At 36.9% G+C, this 18,397-nt stretch overlaps 2 protein-coding genes across 2 annotated transcripts in view; one reads left to right on the forward strand and one right to left on the reverse strand.

The window, feature by feature from the left end:
• The window catches only part of LOC140164293 (DNA-dependent protein kinase catalytic subunit-like), a 209,920-nt gene that overhangs the window by 139,714 nt on the left and 51,809 nt on the right, over window positions 1–18,397 (reverse strand). The gene's annotated exons all lie outside the window — the stretch shown is intronic.
• LOC140164106 (uncharacterized) lies at window positions 8,495–10,628 on the forward strand. Its single transcript, XM_072187351.1, has 3 exons — window positions 8,495–8,975; window positions 9,775–9,898; window positions 10,608–10,628. Exons 1-3 carry the CDS (start codon window positions 8,512–8,514, stop codon window positions 10,626–10,628), a joined length of 609 nt encoding a protein of 202 aa, XP_072043452.1. The 5' UTR covers window positions 8,495–8,511.

An 18,397-nucleotide genomic window follows, 5' to 3' on the forward strand; every position in this document is an offset into this window, starting at 1 on the left:
AAATTAGTCAAGAAAGCCAATAATCATATTTATATTTCAATTGGTCTGCAGTTCTTGAGATAAGGCCATTATTATATCACAACAAAAGCTTTGGGCATTTTTCCCTTCCCAAGAAAATCCATGCACATGGGCGGAAATGACACCCCATAAATATACCAAGCCTTGGGAAATATTTAATAAAACCCATACCATTCTTGTGGGTCAGCTTTATTTGTCTCAATATTTGAATGCAAGTACTGCTATCTCATTTTCCCCTCTGACTCCTTAAATTATTTTGGTTCTTTATTATTAATTTGTATATATAGGGAAACAAACCAAAAGTTCAGTGAAGTCCTATAAACGAAAGTCCTTTTTGTAGGGGGGGTAATAAAATAGTTAAAATAATCTTTCTGGTTGAAATTTCTGCATTTTACAATCATATTTCTGGGAGGAAGGGATTTAGGGGTCAGCCTCCTAACGAAAGCACTTTCGTTTATAGGACATCATCGAACTTTTGGTTTGTTCCCTAACAGGAATATATTTTATAATGAAGAAGGAGGCTGCCTATATGCTTCACCCTAGCAGGGCGTAAGACAATGCGAAACACAAATTAATATATGCGAGGATCGGAAATAAATGATGCAAGCTCGAGAAATTATCATTTAAATGGCGTGATTGGGGCTCGAGCAAACTGGCATATGAAAATATTGAGAGAGAAAAAATCAGGACTCGGTCGCTGGATTACCGGTCCAGAGCTTTACCACTGTGCTACCTGAGTTCACAGTTAGTACTCGGGCAATCTCAACGTAAGTCCCCATGATAACTCTCTCATTGTGTCTCAGCGGCCATTGTGAACTCAGATAGCACAGTGGTAAAGTTCTGGACCGGTAATCCAGCGACCGGGGTTCAATCCCCGCTGAGTCCTGATTTTTTCTCTCTCAATATTTTCATATGCCAGTTTGCTTGAGCCCCAATCACACCAGGAATATATTTTGTTATGCTAAATACATTGATATGTTAGTGTCTTTATTTTACTTGATATTGTTCTTTATGATACGTGGTAACATTCTAGTTATTCTAAAGTATATATACATGTGTATATTCTTCAAAATTTGTATTTCATGTGATTTGTTACTATAATGCAGGGGTGTAGCCAGGGTACCTTGGGTGCAGCACAATCCCCCTCCAAATCCAAATTGACAAAATGTCCACTTTTCAGGAATAAATTGTCAAATGTATTACCAACAAGGTCCAAATTATAAAGAAAAATTAACAAGGGCCCATTAGTTTTTCATGCTTTATCATTCAAACTATCCCCAAAAATATTTTTAGGGGAGTTAAATTGTAAGGAAATTTATTTGGGAAAAAGGTTCACTTGAAAGAAATTCTGCACCTTCCGTTAAAAAATCCTAGCTACGCTCCTATGTGAACGTATGTGTGAAAAACAAATTTTGTTAATAAATATTTTGAATTTGGGGGGTTATTTCTGCTTCTTAGTTATAAATTGTTGAGTGGTTCTTGTGAAAATATTTAATACATGTGCACACTCGACGGGGTGGGGGGGGTGCAGTACAAATTACCATATAGGAATGTGCCACAAACACTAATGGGTCACATTTTCAGCCATTTGGTATATATCAATGACCCCTTTTTCTAATCTAATTTTGGTATGGAAATTTTGCTATTTCAAAATAGTCTCAAAATTTTCAGAAAATAGCCTAATTTTGCCTCCTTGTAGCCTATTTTTAAATGGGAAAACTTTCCCAATTCATGTTAAATTTGGCCGAAAATTTTGACTTTTGGTATATAGAAGGGTCCAAATATCTTGCAAATTTGGTATATTTTTGATGGGTCCACTTTCAAATTATCAGCATCACGTTACTAACAAAACCAAATTTGAGTATGCCCCCCTCATGTGTGTATGCTATAGGTGTTCACTATCATACCTCCCTTCCCTGGGCTTTCCCCCACATCCCATTTAAGTTTCAGTAATACATTGAGTATAAGTACCATAACTTCTTTGTTATTCATGCACGACAAAGTATACATTTTTTGAAAAAGGTCAAGGAATCTAAATAAAAACAAAGATTTGGTGTAAAAACAAACACATGTTTTTTGCCCAAATAAAATTACTTTTTCAAAATTTGGTCTCTTTTGTATGTGTGTTTTTCTTAATCTTAAGACTCCATTCCAAAAAGGCAAAAAAGGTGCTTTTTAAGTCAAAAATTCATATATTTGCCTTATTCCTTATTCCTTACAAATTCCAAAGATCAAATTTTAAACAAAATATTTTTGTAATGGGGCAAAAAAACATGTTTTTTTGTGATTTTCTCCGAAATGGGCATTTTAATACACCAAATCTGTGTTTATAACTCATTAGATTCCTTGACACTTCTCCTGTCAAAAAAAGTACACCTTTAGGTGTCGTGCGTGAATAATTAACTGAAGACAATTAGCTGTAAACAAGTTTCGTTCATTTTAGAATAAGGGGAGTTTTTATGACAGTAACTTAATTTTTACTCAAAAAATAGTGTGTTTTTTTTAAATAATATTTAACTGACCAAGAATGCATGCACAGGTATCCACTATGATAAAATATTGGAACTGCCTGTCATCTATCATACAGTAAGAAGATAGTAAAAAAAAATTCATATCGTTTATTATAAAGTAATAAGCTATCTACTGATGTGGTGCTATCTACTGAAGATAGCACCACATTTATAAAGTAAAGTGAGACAGTTTTACTTAATGTATTTCTGACTTGATAACCCCGTTAAGCTCCAGTGCATACACAAATAAGGTTGTAAATTTCCTTTTAATGCCATAATTTATTTTCAACTGAAAGAGAAATAAACATAGGTGGTGACACCTATATGAGCTAAATAATGTGTAAGTGTGTTATTATGTTTTATACTCTATTGAACTATATACAGGGTATCCTCCTCCCCCCCCCCACAAAAAAAAAAGAGGCCCCTCATTGCACCCTCTTTATCGCCTATTTCTGAAAAGTTGATCAAATATATTTTGGTATGTAAAGAAACCTTTAATTGTTAGCTTAAATAAATCAAAACTTATTTCAATCGGCTCACAACTTTTGAAGATATGCCAAGTACCCGTTTTTCACTCTGTCCACGTATAGCAAACAGAGTGGTTGGGATGGGTCATGCTGTGGAGTGGCCTGCAAGACCACCAGACCTCACACCACCTGATTTCTTCATTTCTTCATTTGTGGCAAAATCCAAGATATTTGTAAACGTATTACTGCTATATCCGAAGTATCCGGCGCACAAGGTTGGTACGCAACGCAATTGATATAATGAGGACTAGGGCTGAAACCTGTATTCGTCAAGGAGGCAACCAGGAAAGGGCAGAGCAGCACTGTAAACTCACTTCAAATGAACCAAAGACAAACTAAACAGCCCTTTTCAGGGCTACCTTTTATTCCAAAAAGAGAAATGACTTATGTTGTCAATAAAAAGAAAGCAAGAAACAATAAAGTAAGAAAGTAAGAAACATAATAAAACAAAAAGGCATAAAATAACTGAGAAAAACACAAGTTATTGCAAGTATAGCAAAAGAAGTCACATCCCACATCAATTTCGCCCAGAGAGAATATAGAGTTTTTAATGTATATAACCTACGGGTACATTACACTCTTTTATGGGATAGAGAGACAAAATACCGATTTGGACTTTCGACAGTTTGGCTGGACGTTCTGCTACCCCCCTTCACCCCCATCTCTCAGTTTAGCAAGCTGCTATATAGCCTGGACTCGACCCTGTTAAATGTTACAAGATAACAACCCCTAGTGAATCACATATAATTCACGTTTCACTGAGTAACAATTTTCAGACTCCAAAACGGAGCCTGAGAGTCGTAGTATCCAGCTATACTCCGGTCCCATATCTCAGGACATGCGACCCACCTTGTCTTAATCATCAAGTGGACACAGAAACCTAAGATCTCCCCATAACATGAAGTCTCTTATAAAAAACTCAAATGGCGGGGATTTCTAATCCTATGCGTCTCTTCTATTTCGGAGCTAACTATCATAGTTATTTCCTACGTGTTATCTCCGTCTCCGACACTAGCGCACATGCACGCTAGATTGCGATTATACGCACCATACGCAAAATACGTGCACATACCTCTCACAAAATGGTCAAGGATGCAGCACCATAACCAAGACCCAACAAGGATGACAACTACACCTTTTTCTTTAACTTCTATGAAATTAACATTTGTAATTTCTGCATGTATATGACACAAAAAGGAGAACAATATGACCGAATCTTCAAGCACATCCATCTATATTACTGCCTTGTACTAATGAACCGGAATATAGAGTTTTTAATGTATATAACCTATGGGTACGTTACACTCTTTTATGGGATAGAGAGACAAAATACCGATTTGGACTTTCATCAGTTTGGCTTGATGTTCTGCTACCCCCCTTCACCCCCCCCCCCCTCTCTCAAAATCCATAACCCATAAGCCCACCGGTAAAGCCCATTCCCTAAAATAAAGTTGTTATTTTATAAAGTTATCATCGAGGAATGTTTTATATTCGTGCATGGTATATGCACTTTTCAATCTTTGAAGTAGCCAAACCTCCTCCGTGGACAGAGTGAAAAATACATTTCTTTAAAAGGGCATATCTTCAAAAGATGTTTCGGTTTATTAAAGCTAACGGGTAAAAGCTTCTTTACATACTAACATATACTTGATCAACATTTCTGAAATAGGAGAAAAGAGGGCGCAATGAGGGGCCTTTTCTTGGGGGGACACCCTGTATATGATGTTTCATCCCCAAATGATCAGATTTTCATCCCCAAATGATCAGATGTTCATAACCTGGTTCCATGATTTGGCAAGGTTTGATGAGAATAGCTTACAGTGGTATAGTACAAGTCATCCGATGGGGGAGGGGGTACCTGGACTGATTGAAGGGGTGTGGCACTGGTTTTGATTTAGGGGTGCCGGTCATGTTTTGATATTTTTTCTATTGCATTGTTCCAATTTTGACTGTGATGGATGGGGGGGCAATAAGTTTGGCGGCCATGTGACAATCACATTAGCAGCAATTACAACCACAACAGAAACAACAACAATATTTGTACAAAGTTGTTATCTATTATAATATCCATAATTGCCACTTATCTTTAAACAAATTTGCCTGTGTACATAATATGCCACTGTGCTAACAGGGCCATAATGATGCACACTGCATATAAATTTGTCCCCTTTGCCCCCCCCCCCCCTTACAACCAACTAATCCCAAAGGGGCTGTGCAATAATTATGAGCCCTGGGGAGGGTGAAATGGGGGGGGGGGGCAAGTAGTTTTTGCAAGCCAAAAGGGGAAGGCAAGCAATTTTTGGCAAGTTGAAAGGGGAGGGCAGGGGGGCATGGGTCACCTTTTAAATAACCTTTTAAAAAATGCAGTACAGAAATGTTCAAATATGCACAATTTCCTGCTCAGTACATTCACAATAGACACTTTTCAAATTGGGAACCCAATGATATTTGGCATGTTTATGTGCAAAAGGGATAGCAAAAGATTTTTTGAGGGGGGGGGAGGCATGCAATTTTTGCAAGCTGAGAGGAGGGGCAAACAATTTTGGCATGTCATTTGGAACTCCCCCCCTCCCTCCAGGGTGCTCAGCCCCTAATACACCAGGGTAGACAACACCATTGCAGAAGCTACATGAGTGGTTTTTTTTCCCTCATTATTCCCTCATTACATGAGTGGTTTGTTTTATGCCTGGTACAAAAGATGCCTAAAATCAAATCCCACATAAAAAGGTTGGTGGGTATAAAGACAAATAATATAAACTATTGCTTGAATTTGTGTTAATGATTATGTATTTTGCTTGTGTGTCAAGCGAGGGATCAGTGGCGGTGCCAGGGGGCAGGGGGAAATGCCCTCCAGTCAGAACTCTTTCCCCAGTTGCCCCCTTCCCAGTAAAACCCAAAATTAAACAAATTTGCACTTTTTTGCAGCAATTTTGTGCATTATTATGTTTTGATGAATACAAGTGTGTAAAAATATTGGATCCAAAACATAATAATGATAAAATTGGATGCTTTACGCTAATATTTATTGGTCTCGCTATGAGTTTTAAAATATTGGACTCGACTCACGTCTCTTCCAATATTTTAAAACTCATAGCTCACCAATATAAGCTCAATCGATACAATTTTACATCAAAATTTGTTGATTTTGCACCCTCCTGAAATTCACTTTGCCCCGAAAAAAATTCCTGGTACCGCCACTGCAAGTAATATAGAAACTTTCTGGAAGTTCTAAAATTAAATTTCTGATTTACAGTAAACCCTTATCATAACTATGCTCATAAGTTTTATCCAAAGTAATTAAAAATCAATTGAATTTCCCTACATAATTTATATGTAAATGACAAAAATAAAATAAAATGTGACCTTTCCCTTCAGCTCAAAGATTATGTAAATGAAGATCCGGGTGTAATATTATGTTAAGTTATGACCTAGAATGTGACCTCTTAAGTGACGTCACATCCGTGACGAGCCTTTAACCAAGGTACGTACATGATAGCTTAAAATTTGTAGACGAAAAGTATCGAAATTGTTCACTTTTATTCAGTGTTTACCTATAACCCACTTAAATTAGCATTAGTAAACATAAACAGCATCATATGATCAACTTTTTGGTGCTATCTTATGAAGATAATGTTGATTTTGATCAGTGACAAAGTGTGACCATGTGCGTTGATGAGCTACAAATTGCAATTGCGAAATTCAATTTATTCATAACAAACATGTCAAGCATGACTTTGACAAGGAAGTGAACTATAAACCACATTCTTAAACACTTGAGAACGTTCCGGCAATCTCATTGGTTCTTACCCGTGTGATATGACACGATATCACACGGGTCGGCGAGTATGCATCAACGCGATACGCGTGCTCCCTATTTGAACCAATCGGAGGCGCATAGCAACAACGGGACTGATCGATTTTAAACCCCAGGTAGTTCCTTGTAAAATGTAAGATTTAATTTGATTAAAATTACTTATGATATTTCTATTTGAATTGAAGTGTTTAAGAATGAGAATAAAGGTATTGTTTTGGCAGCTGTCGTGCATCTATCGTCTCATATAACAGGCGACATCATTATTTTTGGCGTAAAACAACTCGGCTTCGCCTCGTTGTTTTACTTAAAATAATGATGTCGCCCGTGTTATATGAGACGATAGATGCACTCCAGTGGCTAAAACCAATACCTTTATTCTCTAAATAATTTATGGTTTATTTCATATCAACAATGAACTAATTTGTGGGTGGATGATGTTTGTGATGCTATGAACTGTTATTGTCACTCATAGTGCATGTATATTCCAGCAATATTTTGAACTTTTAGCATGACACTTACGATATAGCAATTCATGAATTAGCAGCATACCACCTAAATCATTATTTAAAACAAAAGTCAACTTGAGCAAATTATCAGTATTGGTCCGAGTATAGTCCCCCCGTTTTTTATGTGAACATTTTTCACAATTGGGGGTGGGATTATAAAAAAATTTAAAAACCAAAAAAAAAAAAAAATTTTTTTTTTTTTAAGTTATTTTTCGGTTTTGGAGTGTCCTGGACCTAGACCTAGATGCTAGGATCATTCATGGTTGACCTAAAAAAAAAAAATAAAAAAAATTTCAAGATATTTTGTATTTTTAATATGAAAATTGATACTTTGTATTCATGTCATACTCTATTAATGATTTAAAAATGCATTCAAATTCAATGCATTTTGAAATCATTAATAGACTATGACATGAATACAAATTATAATTTTTCATATTAAAAATACAAAATATCTTGAAATTTTTTTTATTTTTTTTTTTTTATTTTTTTTTTTTTAGGTCAACCATGAATGATCCTAGCATCTAGGTCTAGGTCCAGGGACACTTCAAAACCGAAAAAAAAAAAACTTAAATTTTTTTAAAATTTTTTTTTTACAATTTCTGAAATTTTTCGAAAAAATGGGGGTGGGATTATACTCGAACGTTGGACTATACTCGGACGAATACGGTAATTTCAAACTGTACAAAAATCAAAGAAATATTTGATTATTCTTGTATCACCTGCAAATTTAAGCTTACTTGGTCACCAGGCCCAGACATACCGGTCATTGCAAAGATAAGCTTACCTAACTTAGCTATAGCACTTTCAATCTTTAGAAGTTTTTGTTTTCTTGAAAGTAAGCTCCACGGATATTTTTGAAGCTATTTAAGGCTCTTTTTGAAGACGCACCTTTTATAATTTTATTATTCTAAAACAATGCCCATTATATTTAAACTGATATAAACATGATAACTAACCATAGATATTTTCGTTCAGGAGCACAGCACATGACCAGTATGTGTTTCTGATTTTCTTTTACTGCATACATTTAGCTCCTCTTTCTTCTGGAAGATTATTCAAGCAGTGAAAACCAATTAAATGCAAAATTAAATAAGTTCAACTTTAATTTGTAGGTTACATCTAAATTAAGTACCATGGAGAAAGCACCAGATCCAGAAAGTTGTGCAAGTGCGCAGAAGGAAGATGTGTGTCCTCCCACAACACCCAAAGATGAAAGAAACATAGAATCTCCTCAACTGGACCTCCTAAGCAACATCGATCACCTAAAAGAAGTTACAGATCCTGACCAAAGACCAAAGGTAGACCCACATCCGACCCCAGCGTTGTCAGAACCTAAGCTAGAGTCAAGACAAAGTGAAGGTTCTGGCCAAAGACCACCGATAGACTCACATCCAGAAGCTAAGCTGCTAGAGTCGAGACCAACAGGAGATTCTGCCTTCTGTTTATCCTCTTCATCACAGCAAGCTACACAGCAAGCTACACAGCAGGATTTGGATCCAAATTTGGCTGAAGAGTCTGAGGAAAACCCACAGCATTTGATTCAAGATGAAAGAGTACGGGGTGAAATGTTGGCAAACTCAGCAGGTGCCCTCAAAAGGTAATTTCATCAAAAAGAAGTTAAAGCAATAATGTGTGATGTCCAAAAAAATAGATTCTTATTTGTTTTCCCAAAAATGTTGGTTTTCACCGATCACGTTATGCCTCCTTTTAATTTTGAGCTAAACAAATGAGGTAATACAAGGAAAATTGCTATTTCATTCCAGCATCTATAATTATTGTTAATGTGTGTATTAGCTCGCCAATTGTTATTAAGCGGAGTTTCAAGCAGCTGACTGAATTTTACCAAAACAGAGCACTGAAAGGACCCTCAATTTTGATGATTTCAGCTCTAAAGACAACTAAATTGCTCAACCTTCTCATATTTGATTTTGTTGGTGTGTTTTTTCGGAGCTGCGCACCACAAAAATCAAGGGTCTTTCTTTGATTTCTGTCAGCAAAAATGGCATGTCCTCCACACCAGAAGACCCACCAATGCAGATCCACTGGGAGCATACCCACTTTAAAAAATAAATATTATGTTCCCCTCCCTCGAGTCAATTCCATCAAACTTCCACAAAATTGATTCTCATAACTCATCAGTTGAGAATCAGGTGCATAAGGACTAATTACTACATGCAAAATGGTTCTCACAAATCAAGTTCACTCAATTTGAATACCTGAAAATCTCATTAGGTAGCTTGGAACAGATTTCTTTAAAACAAAATTCTTGACACAAATGCACAAATATTCAAACTAAATAAATTTTCTTCAAAGAGACGCGTATGATGACAGTCATTTTGTGAAAAAAAATATATTTTGCATGTACCTTCCTCATTTTGTTTTTGTATTCTTTTCAGTTCCAATGATAATGTAGAGAGCTTAAGAAAAGACAGTTCATTGGAGCAAGCATTCCTTGGTTGCAGAGGACCAGATAAGGAGAACTGGGAACCACCACCTGAATCACCTCAATTCATTCAAGATGTACGTGTTTTTTAAAATTTATATGTAGTTAAAATATTTATATTTAAGGTTACGCTGAATTTGGATGGTTCCAGGTTCAAATTGGCTATTACGTAGCCACCTAAACCATTTTTTTTTTGCAGAAAGTAAACATCGTAGGCCTAAAAATCATAGGTCATCTCAAGCTAACATTCTAAGCATTATTATTAATTATTATTTATTAATCTAGCTCATGCACAAATGTACTTTGAAAGTGTTTCAATTTTGTTCACGTATAATGAGCATGAAGATTTTTGTGACAGAGGCCATAATTTATTTATACAAGTCCCGATTTTCTCTCGATTTGGCTGCAGACTATAAACAGGTCAACATAATAATGTTGCTATCAATTGAAAACACAGCTTGTGTGGATTTTATTTTATAAGCTTATGCATTGACAAAATTTTGAGTGAAATCTGGTACCACTTTATTGTCATTTTGCATCAATAATATTGTTTTTGTGTATGATATAATCGCCAGAATTCTCAGCCACATTATTTCTATGATACCTTCTTAAACAACACGTGGTATGCTAATTTTACTAGGATTCGCCAAAAATGAAATATCTGTGCGTTTTGTCACATTGATGCTGTCATTTTCACGGATTTCAATATCTCGAGTTATGGGCCATGACAGAAATACACATGAACAAAATGAATTGTTTTAGCTTTATCTTTCAATCTGTTCACAGCACAATGGACATGGTTATTAATAATTAGCGTGAAATTCTAATCAAAATTAAATACTTACTTTTTCATCAAAATGTTGAAATACGGACCATTTTATATTATTTCCTCGAGAATTCAAGCAAGCACAACACACACACGTTGTATCAAATGGTACAGACAACTCGCATCCAATGACGTAACGCGCTCATCAGGCGGCAGAGGTTACGCGACACGTGACGTTCGAGGCTGGCGAAAATACAAGGCTGACAGCCCCATTCAAAATACACAGTTAGCATTTATTGAAAAATAACATACGTGTAGTGTGGTACATTGTCGTACTCAACGGTTTTAGAGTAAGATAATTTTGCTTTGACACCACATAACAAATTTAGAATTGTTTGTGAAGATTTCATGATTATGTGTTAATCCAATGGCGACGTCAAAAAATTGCGATATCGCTTCCACCACCGCCTGCTCATGTCCGCATGGCCAAGAACCAGTTCGGCCCAATTCCAATTTGCCCTGCTATATGAAACAACTGTGTCCAATTTCTGTGCCGTTTTCTTCCTCCACTTCTTTCTCCTGCCACTCTCTCTCTCTCTCTCTCTCTCATATCTCTCTCTAAAAAAACAAAATAATAAAAATGAATAAATGAAAATATAGAATTACAAAAAGTCCTCAAATAATAGGCCTACCGTTCACAAACACTTGTTAGTGGGGGTCAGATGCAAAAAAATTTTATCACGAAAATTGTTTGCCCACCCCCCCTTTTCAGGTCTCAAAAATTTCAAGGCCCACCCCTTTTCTTTTTTGACATGAAAATTATGGGTCAACCCCATCATCAGAAAAGCATATAAACTCAATTTTCACGGAAAAATTTGTGGTCAATTTTTTCAGGGCCCCCTTAGTAGGAGGGTCAAAACTTTTAAGGCCTCCCATTTTGCATCAGGCTCCCTAACAAGTGTTTGTGAACGGTCCCTAATGTAAAAATTTGAAAATGGCCTGACAAAAATACTGCTTCCCCCGGCATATTCCACATCTTCATCCTCCTTCATCCCCATCAAAACTAGGTTCATATAATTTCATTGACTGTTTCGTTTGTTGTCTTATAAAATAATATGTAAATTGTTAATTAATTGTTAGCTTTTAAAGAGAAGAAACAATAATGTGAAGTTCAAGAAACATTTTATAACTTGCTTACTTTTCCACTTGTTATCATAATTTTTGTATCTAATTTGAGTCTGCACTTTCTGGTAATTTAAACACTTGATTTTGAAATTTAAATATTTCTGTTTGGAGGAATGTTCAGATATTTTAAGCAAAGGATAATACAAATATTATATTGCTGTTGTTGACATGATAGGATAAGGAAGTACTGCACATTTTTATTACAAATTTTATGCTAATTGTCGATTGAATGAGTTGGATATAGTGTTGCAAGTATGGACTAGATTATGCATGCAAAGTATATGCAAGATATTTAACCAAATTATGATGGATTTCTTTATTTTGTGATTAATGTGAACCAATTTGAAGGATTCACAGGCCATGAATGTTGACATCAGGATTAATTATTCTCGCAAGTCAATGAAAAAAATCATTTCGACAACAACACTACTAAAGCCTCTGTATAAGTCATAATGCATCACATTATCACAAAGTTATGAAGAATTTTAAAGATTTGCTGTATATTTTATATTAAAGTACAAATGTAAATAATAAAACAATGGCCCGATAAGAATAAATAGATATTCACAATTATGTGACCAATCACATAAAAACATGGCAATTGTCTTGCAAGTTTTAGATTTTTTAACCAAGTTGAGACACCTCACACATAATACAGATTTTATGTGACAAATAATATGTCCTTTATAATTGGCTCTTATTTTTTCACATATAATTTGGGGGGAGAGGGGAGGTTTTCAAAATTATTTGTACAGGGATGTGCCACACAGACTTTCGGATGCTGACTTTCTCTATACCTACTTTTTGCTGTTTTTGCTAACTATCAGTATACCAATTTTCTACAAAAAGTCACCCAAAAATTACCCAAGTTTGCCCTAATTCTAGGCGCTTTTAAGGACACTTTTGCCAAAATGCACCCAATTGGGTACATTGGTCTTCACTGAAAACCCACCAATCGATATACCAAAATCACTGGAAAGGTACCCTAAAACTGTGGCAAATACCTAAATACCTTCAACCAGGGAGACCCCCTCCCCGCACAATATAATTTCTTTATTATCTCTAAGGCTAATATTAAATGTGGATTTCAGACAACTGCCATGTTTTTGTGATCGGTCACAAATGTATAAAACCATGTTTAATTTGTATTTAACATTCACACAAAAAAACAATTCATATGAAAAATGATGTCTAGCCTATGTACGATTGACATTAAAGACGAAGAGAAATGTATTTGTTCCATAACCATTCATGTATTTGCTGTTGTATCATTGTAATTTAAGAGTTGGTGTGGTCTCTGTGATAAAAAATGAAGGAAAAAAACTTTAATTGTCCTGTTTATTACAGTCAACACATCCTGGCTTGTGTGATATTTTTGTGGTACATTAATTTTTGGCAATTTGAACCGACTATATGGAGCAGTTTTGTGTTCACTTATATTCACGATATATAAAAGCCTAATTAACTAAGAAAAGTGCCAAAATAAAAACCTCATGAAACTTTCCTGCTTTAATTAATCAGTAGACAAGTTTCAGGACCTGTGCTTTTAAAACTCATACTGATTCAGATAAACATGATAAAGGGCAATAAGAGCTAATTGAGCCTATTGAACAGTGAAGTCGTCAAATGTTCCCCCAATCATATTGATAGACCAGTCCCTTACCTTTGGTTTATAAAACAATATAAACATTACTGCCCAGTATTACTGTTGGCAGGGTATTGATTGGGCCATTTATTATTTTATTTTATAATTTCAATTAATACAATCAACTAATTTCACTTCATTTATACATTGAAGTTATATTATTATCTTTTTATTAATATAAGCATATTTCTGAAAACTGTTATCCAAACTAACAGCAATTTTTTGCAAAATTTGTTCATTTTGCCCCCCCCCAAAAAATAACTTTGCACCCCCCCCCATGCTCCCTGAAAAAAATTCCTGGTGTCACCACTGGATATAGGCAAAAAAAGAGAGCAAAAGCAATGACAGACATTAGCAAATTGGCATTAAAAAGTTTTTAACTAAGCTTACCTGCAAGTTAAAAACGTTTCAAAATTGTAAACTTTGTTCTGATTGGATACAAACATGATAAATGTGTTGAGAAATGCATTCAATTAGCATACTTTAGAAATTTAAAATGTCAAATTATGTACATACAATAATTATGATGTGTCTGATTTGTTTCCTGAATAAACTTTGTCATAATAATAACATACAACTATTTGTTGCTGTTTGTTTTGTTCTTATTTTTTAGGGGCTGTGCAATAATTATAAGTCACCCCCCTCCATTGGTAACATTTCCAAATGGCATGCCAATAATTTGTGGCTTGCCCACTCTCTTACCAAATATTGCTTGCCCCTCTTGCCAAATATTACTTGCCCCCTCTTGTATTGCCAAATATTGGCAAACGTTTAAGAATTATTTTCCTGTTTCATGATTCTAAGGCAACCAGTATCACTAATATCTATTCAAGACCTCAAACCTTTCAAATGTCAACTCAAGTAGTACTTCAAATAGCAACAGGTTTAGCACGCGCAAATTGACTGGTCGCCTTTCCAACAAGAAATCAAGAAACAAAATTATGTACACCTATTGAAAGCAGCAAAATGAATTTAAACCAAAGCACAGAGGAGCACAAAAATCACAGACTTTGTCCTCGCAAGCTTTTTGCCTATATTTGGCTGTGGAATTAATATTCACCGGCATGTCCAGGATCTTTTCCTGCAGGGGGCTCAGAAGGGCTTTCAGAGTTATGCGGGGGGCTTAATGGCTTAAAATCGCCAAAAAACGGCTGATTTTACATGATTTTAAACAAAGTGCAGGGGGCTTCAGCACCCAAAGCCCCCCCCCCCCGACACGCCACTGATATTGCTTGAAAATCATGAACAAGGAGTATGACTAAGGGTAGTAGGGTGTTCATACTAGATCTAAACATATCTCAGGCCTGAAAGTTTACAAATATTATAAGACACATATAAGTAGATCTCAATACTGATGGGGGGGTAAAGTGGGGGAAATCATGAGGCTGTTTATCATGCCATCAACCTATGATAATAATGTGCAGTATTAAATAAAAGTACCATATTCGTCCGAGTATAGTCCCATCCGTTTTTTAGGTGAAATTTTTTCAAAATTGGAGGATGGGATTATACTCGAATTAAAAAAATTGTGTCCCTCGACCTATCATTCATGGTTGACCTAAAAAAAATTGCATGTTTTGTGTTTTTAATATGAAAATTGATAATTTGTATTCATGTCATACTCTATTAATGATTTCAAAATGCATTCAAATTCACTTTTTTTTTTTTTTTACAATTTCTGGAATTTTTCGAAAAATGGGGGGTGGGACTATACTCGAACGTGGGACTATACTCGGGCAAATACTTTAATATGTAACTTGAGAAACAAGAGCACCAATGGTACTGTGGCTCTACGCTTTTTTGGTGGGAAAGCGATTGTTCTTGAAGTCGAATGTGCAACAGGTTGGTAGCTGACCCCTAGGTGACACCAGATGACCCCGAAATGACCTTCCAAAAATTTGACCCCAAATGTTGACTGTACCCACCAAGTTTCATGCCCATACAACAGTTTTTGCTCATTTGACCTCAGATGACCCCTGGATGACCTCAGTTGACCTTGACCCACTAACCAATACAAACTTGTTCTGCCTGGGGTCAAGATGCACCCACCAAGTTTGAGGAACATGCTACCCCACAAAATTTGGCTCCAAATGTTGACTGTACCCAGTTTCATGTCCATACGACAGTTTTTAGTAATTTGACCTCAGATAACCCCTGGTTGACCCCCGGATAACCTGAAATGACCTTCCAAAATTTTTGACTCCAAATGTTGACTGTACCCACCAAGTTTCATGCCCATACGACAGTTTTTAGTAATTTGACCTCAGATGACCCCTGGGTGACCTCGAATGACCCCGAAATGACCATCCGAAAATTTAACTCTAAATGTTGACTGTACCTACCAAGTTTCATGCCCATATGACAGTTTTTAGTAATTTGACCTCAGATAACCCCTGGGTGACCTTGTATGACCTTGAATTGACCTTCCATAAATTTGACTCTAAAATGTTGACTGTACCCAACAAGTTTCATGCCAATACGACAGTTTTTAGCAATTTGACTTCAGATGACCCCTGGGTGACCTTGAATGACCCTGAAATGACCTTCTGAAAATTTGACTCTAAATGTTGACTGTACCCACCAAGTTTCATGCCCATATACAAGTTTTTAGTGATTTGACCTCAGATGACCCTTTGGTGACCTCGGATGACCCTGAAATGACCTTCCGAAAATTTGTCTCTTAATGTTGACTGTACCCACCAAGTTTCATGCCCATACGACAGTTTTTAGTAATTTGACCTCAGATGACCCCTGGGTGACCTCGAATGACCCCGAAATGACCATCCAAAAATGTAACTCTAAATGTTGACTGTACCTACCAAGTTTCATGCCCATATGACAGTTTTTTGTAATTTGACCTCAGATAACCCCTGGGTGACCTTGGATGACCTTGAATTGACCTTCCATAAATTTGACTCTAAATGTTGACTGTACCCAACAAGTTTCATGCCAATACGACAGTTTTTAGCAATTTGACTTCAGATGACCCCTGGGTGACCTTGAATGACCCTGAAATGACCTGAAAATTTGACTCTAAATGTTGACTGTACCCACCAAGTTTCATGCCCATATACAAGTTTTTAGTGATTTGACCTCAGATGACCCTTTGGTGACCTCGGATGACCCTGAAATGACCTTCCGAAAATTTGTCTCTTAATGTTGACTGTACCCACCAACAGGGGTGTGATTGGTGCTTTTTGAAAAAACCCCAAGGCAATGAAATTGCGAAGCGGAGCGAGCGAAGCGAGCGGAGCTCTCGCCTGTTGCGGTGGGGGTCCAGGGGCCCGCTTCAGGGCCCCTGGTGGGGTCCAGGGGCAACGCCCCGGTGGGGGTCGAGGGGGCGAAGCCCCCCGAAGCCAGAGGGGTTTTACACACTTGAGCACGACTGGAGATGCAATTTCATGGGGTAAAATGCAAAAATGAGAAAACATTTATTATCTGTGAATACATACTTCCAGTATCATATCATTCACATACACATGAGAAATTGCATCACCATTTTTGCACAGTACAGTGTGTCTATAAATCATCCAGTTAGGGTTCTAAGGAATTTTCATTTTAAAATTGGAGATTTTCTCATATCTGGAAACTGAAAATTCCGGAAATGTGACATCTCTGTTAAGCATTTAGCTCTTGGTGCAGGGCCACTCCAAAAGCGACAAAAAAAAATTTTAAAAAAAAAATTAAAAAAAAAAAAAAAAATCCGAATTTTTTTAATCCCAAAAATCCGGAAATCCGGAAAAATCACACCCCTGCACCAAGTTTCATGCCCATACGACAGTTTTTAGTAATTTGACCTCAGATGACCCCTGGATGACCTTGGTTGACCCCGAAATGACTTTCCAAAAATTTGACTCTAAATGTTGACTGTACCCACCAAGTTTCATGCCCATACAACAGTTTTTAGTAATTTGACTTCAGATGACCCCTGGATGACCTCAGGTGACCTTGACCCACAAACAATACACACTTGTTTTGTCTGGGGTCAAGATGCACCCACCCACCCACCAAGTTTGAAGAATGTGTGACCCCCAGTCTCTGAGAAAATAGGTTTTCGCCTGTAATGCACAAATTATGCAAATTAAGTATTTCATAACCATACTTTGTGCTCAAAATCGAATCTGGTCGAGACCCACTAGTCATGCTACCCCCTACCAAGTTACATCATCATAGCGCTAAGGGTTCTTATGGATCCCCATATACAGCTCCACAAGGCGGATTTCTTCAGATTTCCAACCATATTTGTAGAAGTGTTCCGCATAAATTATGCAAATTAACAACTAAATGCGCATAATATTTGCCAAAAAACTAACCAGGTGATCAGCAGGTGTGTATCGTTCCCAGGGGTAGCGCTAGAACTAAACACTCCAGTGTACGCAGGGACCCCCGAACTTGCAGAAAGTTAAAAAGTAGGGGTCCGAGTAGAGTTTATGAGTCCGATTTGCACAAATGCAGCATAAATATGCCTGCAATAGCGCTAGATTGAAAAAACTGGGGATCTGCAGGGACCCCTGAACTTGCAGAAAATTTAAAAATAGGTGGTCCGAACTCTATTTTGATGGGTCCGGGACCCCAAAAAGCAACCTAGCGCTATACCCCTGATCGTTCCTGCCACCAGGTTTCGTTACCATGCGCCCAACGGATCTTCAGATCTTGCTATCAATTTATGCTGATTTTCGCATTCACCGAAAACATACGGTTACGGAGCAAACTTGGATATGCTTCCTCCCACCAAGTAACGCCCGGCAGGTCTTACGGTTCCCCAGATACAGCTCCGGACGGACACACGCCCCCTCCCCAACACACACGGACAGACAGAAATAGTGATTACTAAGGCCCATCCTGAACGAGGTATCGGTACATGAGACCAGATATAAACATAGTTCAGACGAGACAAAAATCAAACCCTCACTCTTTTGCAGTGTTTGTATGCAAAGCTTATGCCAACATTACTTTATCAAATTCGGAAGACTGAACCGT

This window comes from Amphiura filiformis, chromosome 11, assembly GCF_039555335.1.
Source record: "Amphiura filiformis chromosome 11, Afil_fr2py, whole genome shotgun sequence".
In the NCBI taxonomy this organism is placed as follows: Eukaryota; Metazoa; Echinodermata; class Ophiuroidea; order Amphilepidida; family Amphiuridae; genus Amphiura; species Amphiura filiformis.

Bases quoted from the DNA above. Each gene is read 5' to 3' on its own strand.
- LOC140164106 (XM_072187351.1), top strand. From the start codon at position 8,512: ATGGAGAAAGCACCAGATCCAGAAAGTTGTGCAAGTGCGCAGAAGGAA. The intron at 8,976-9,774 runs GTAATTTCATCA...TATTCTTTTCAG, and splicing joins TCAGCAGGTGCCCTCAAAAG to TTCCAATGATAATGTAGAGA. The intron at 9,899-10,607 runs GTACGTGTTTTT...ATCTGTTCACAG, and splicing joins CACCTCAATTCATTCAAGAT to CACAATGGACATGGTTATTA.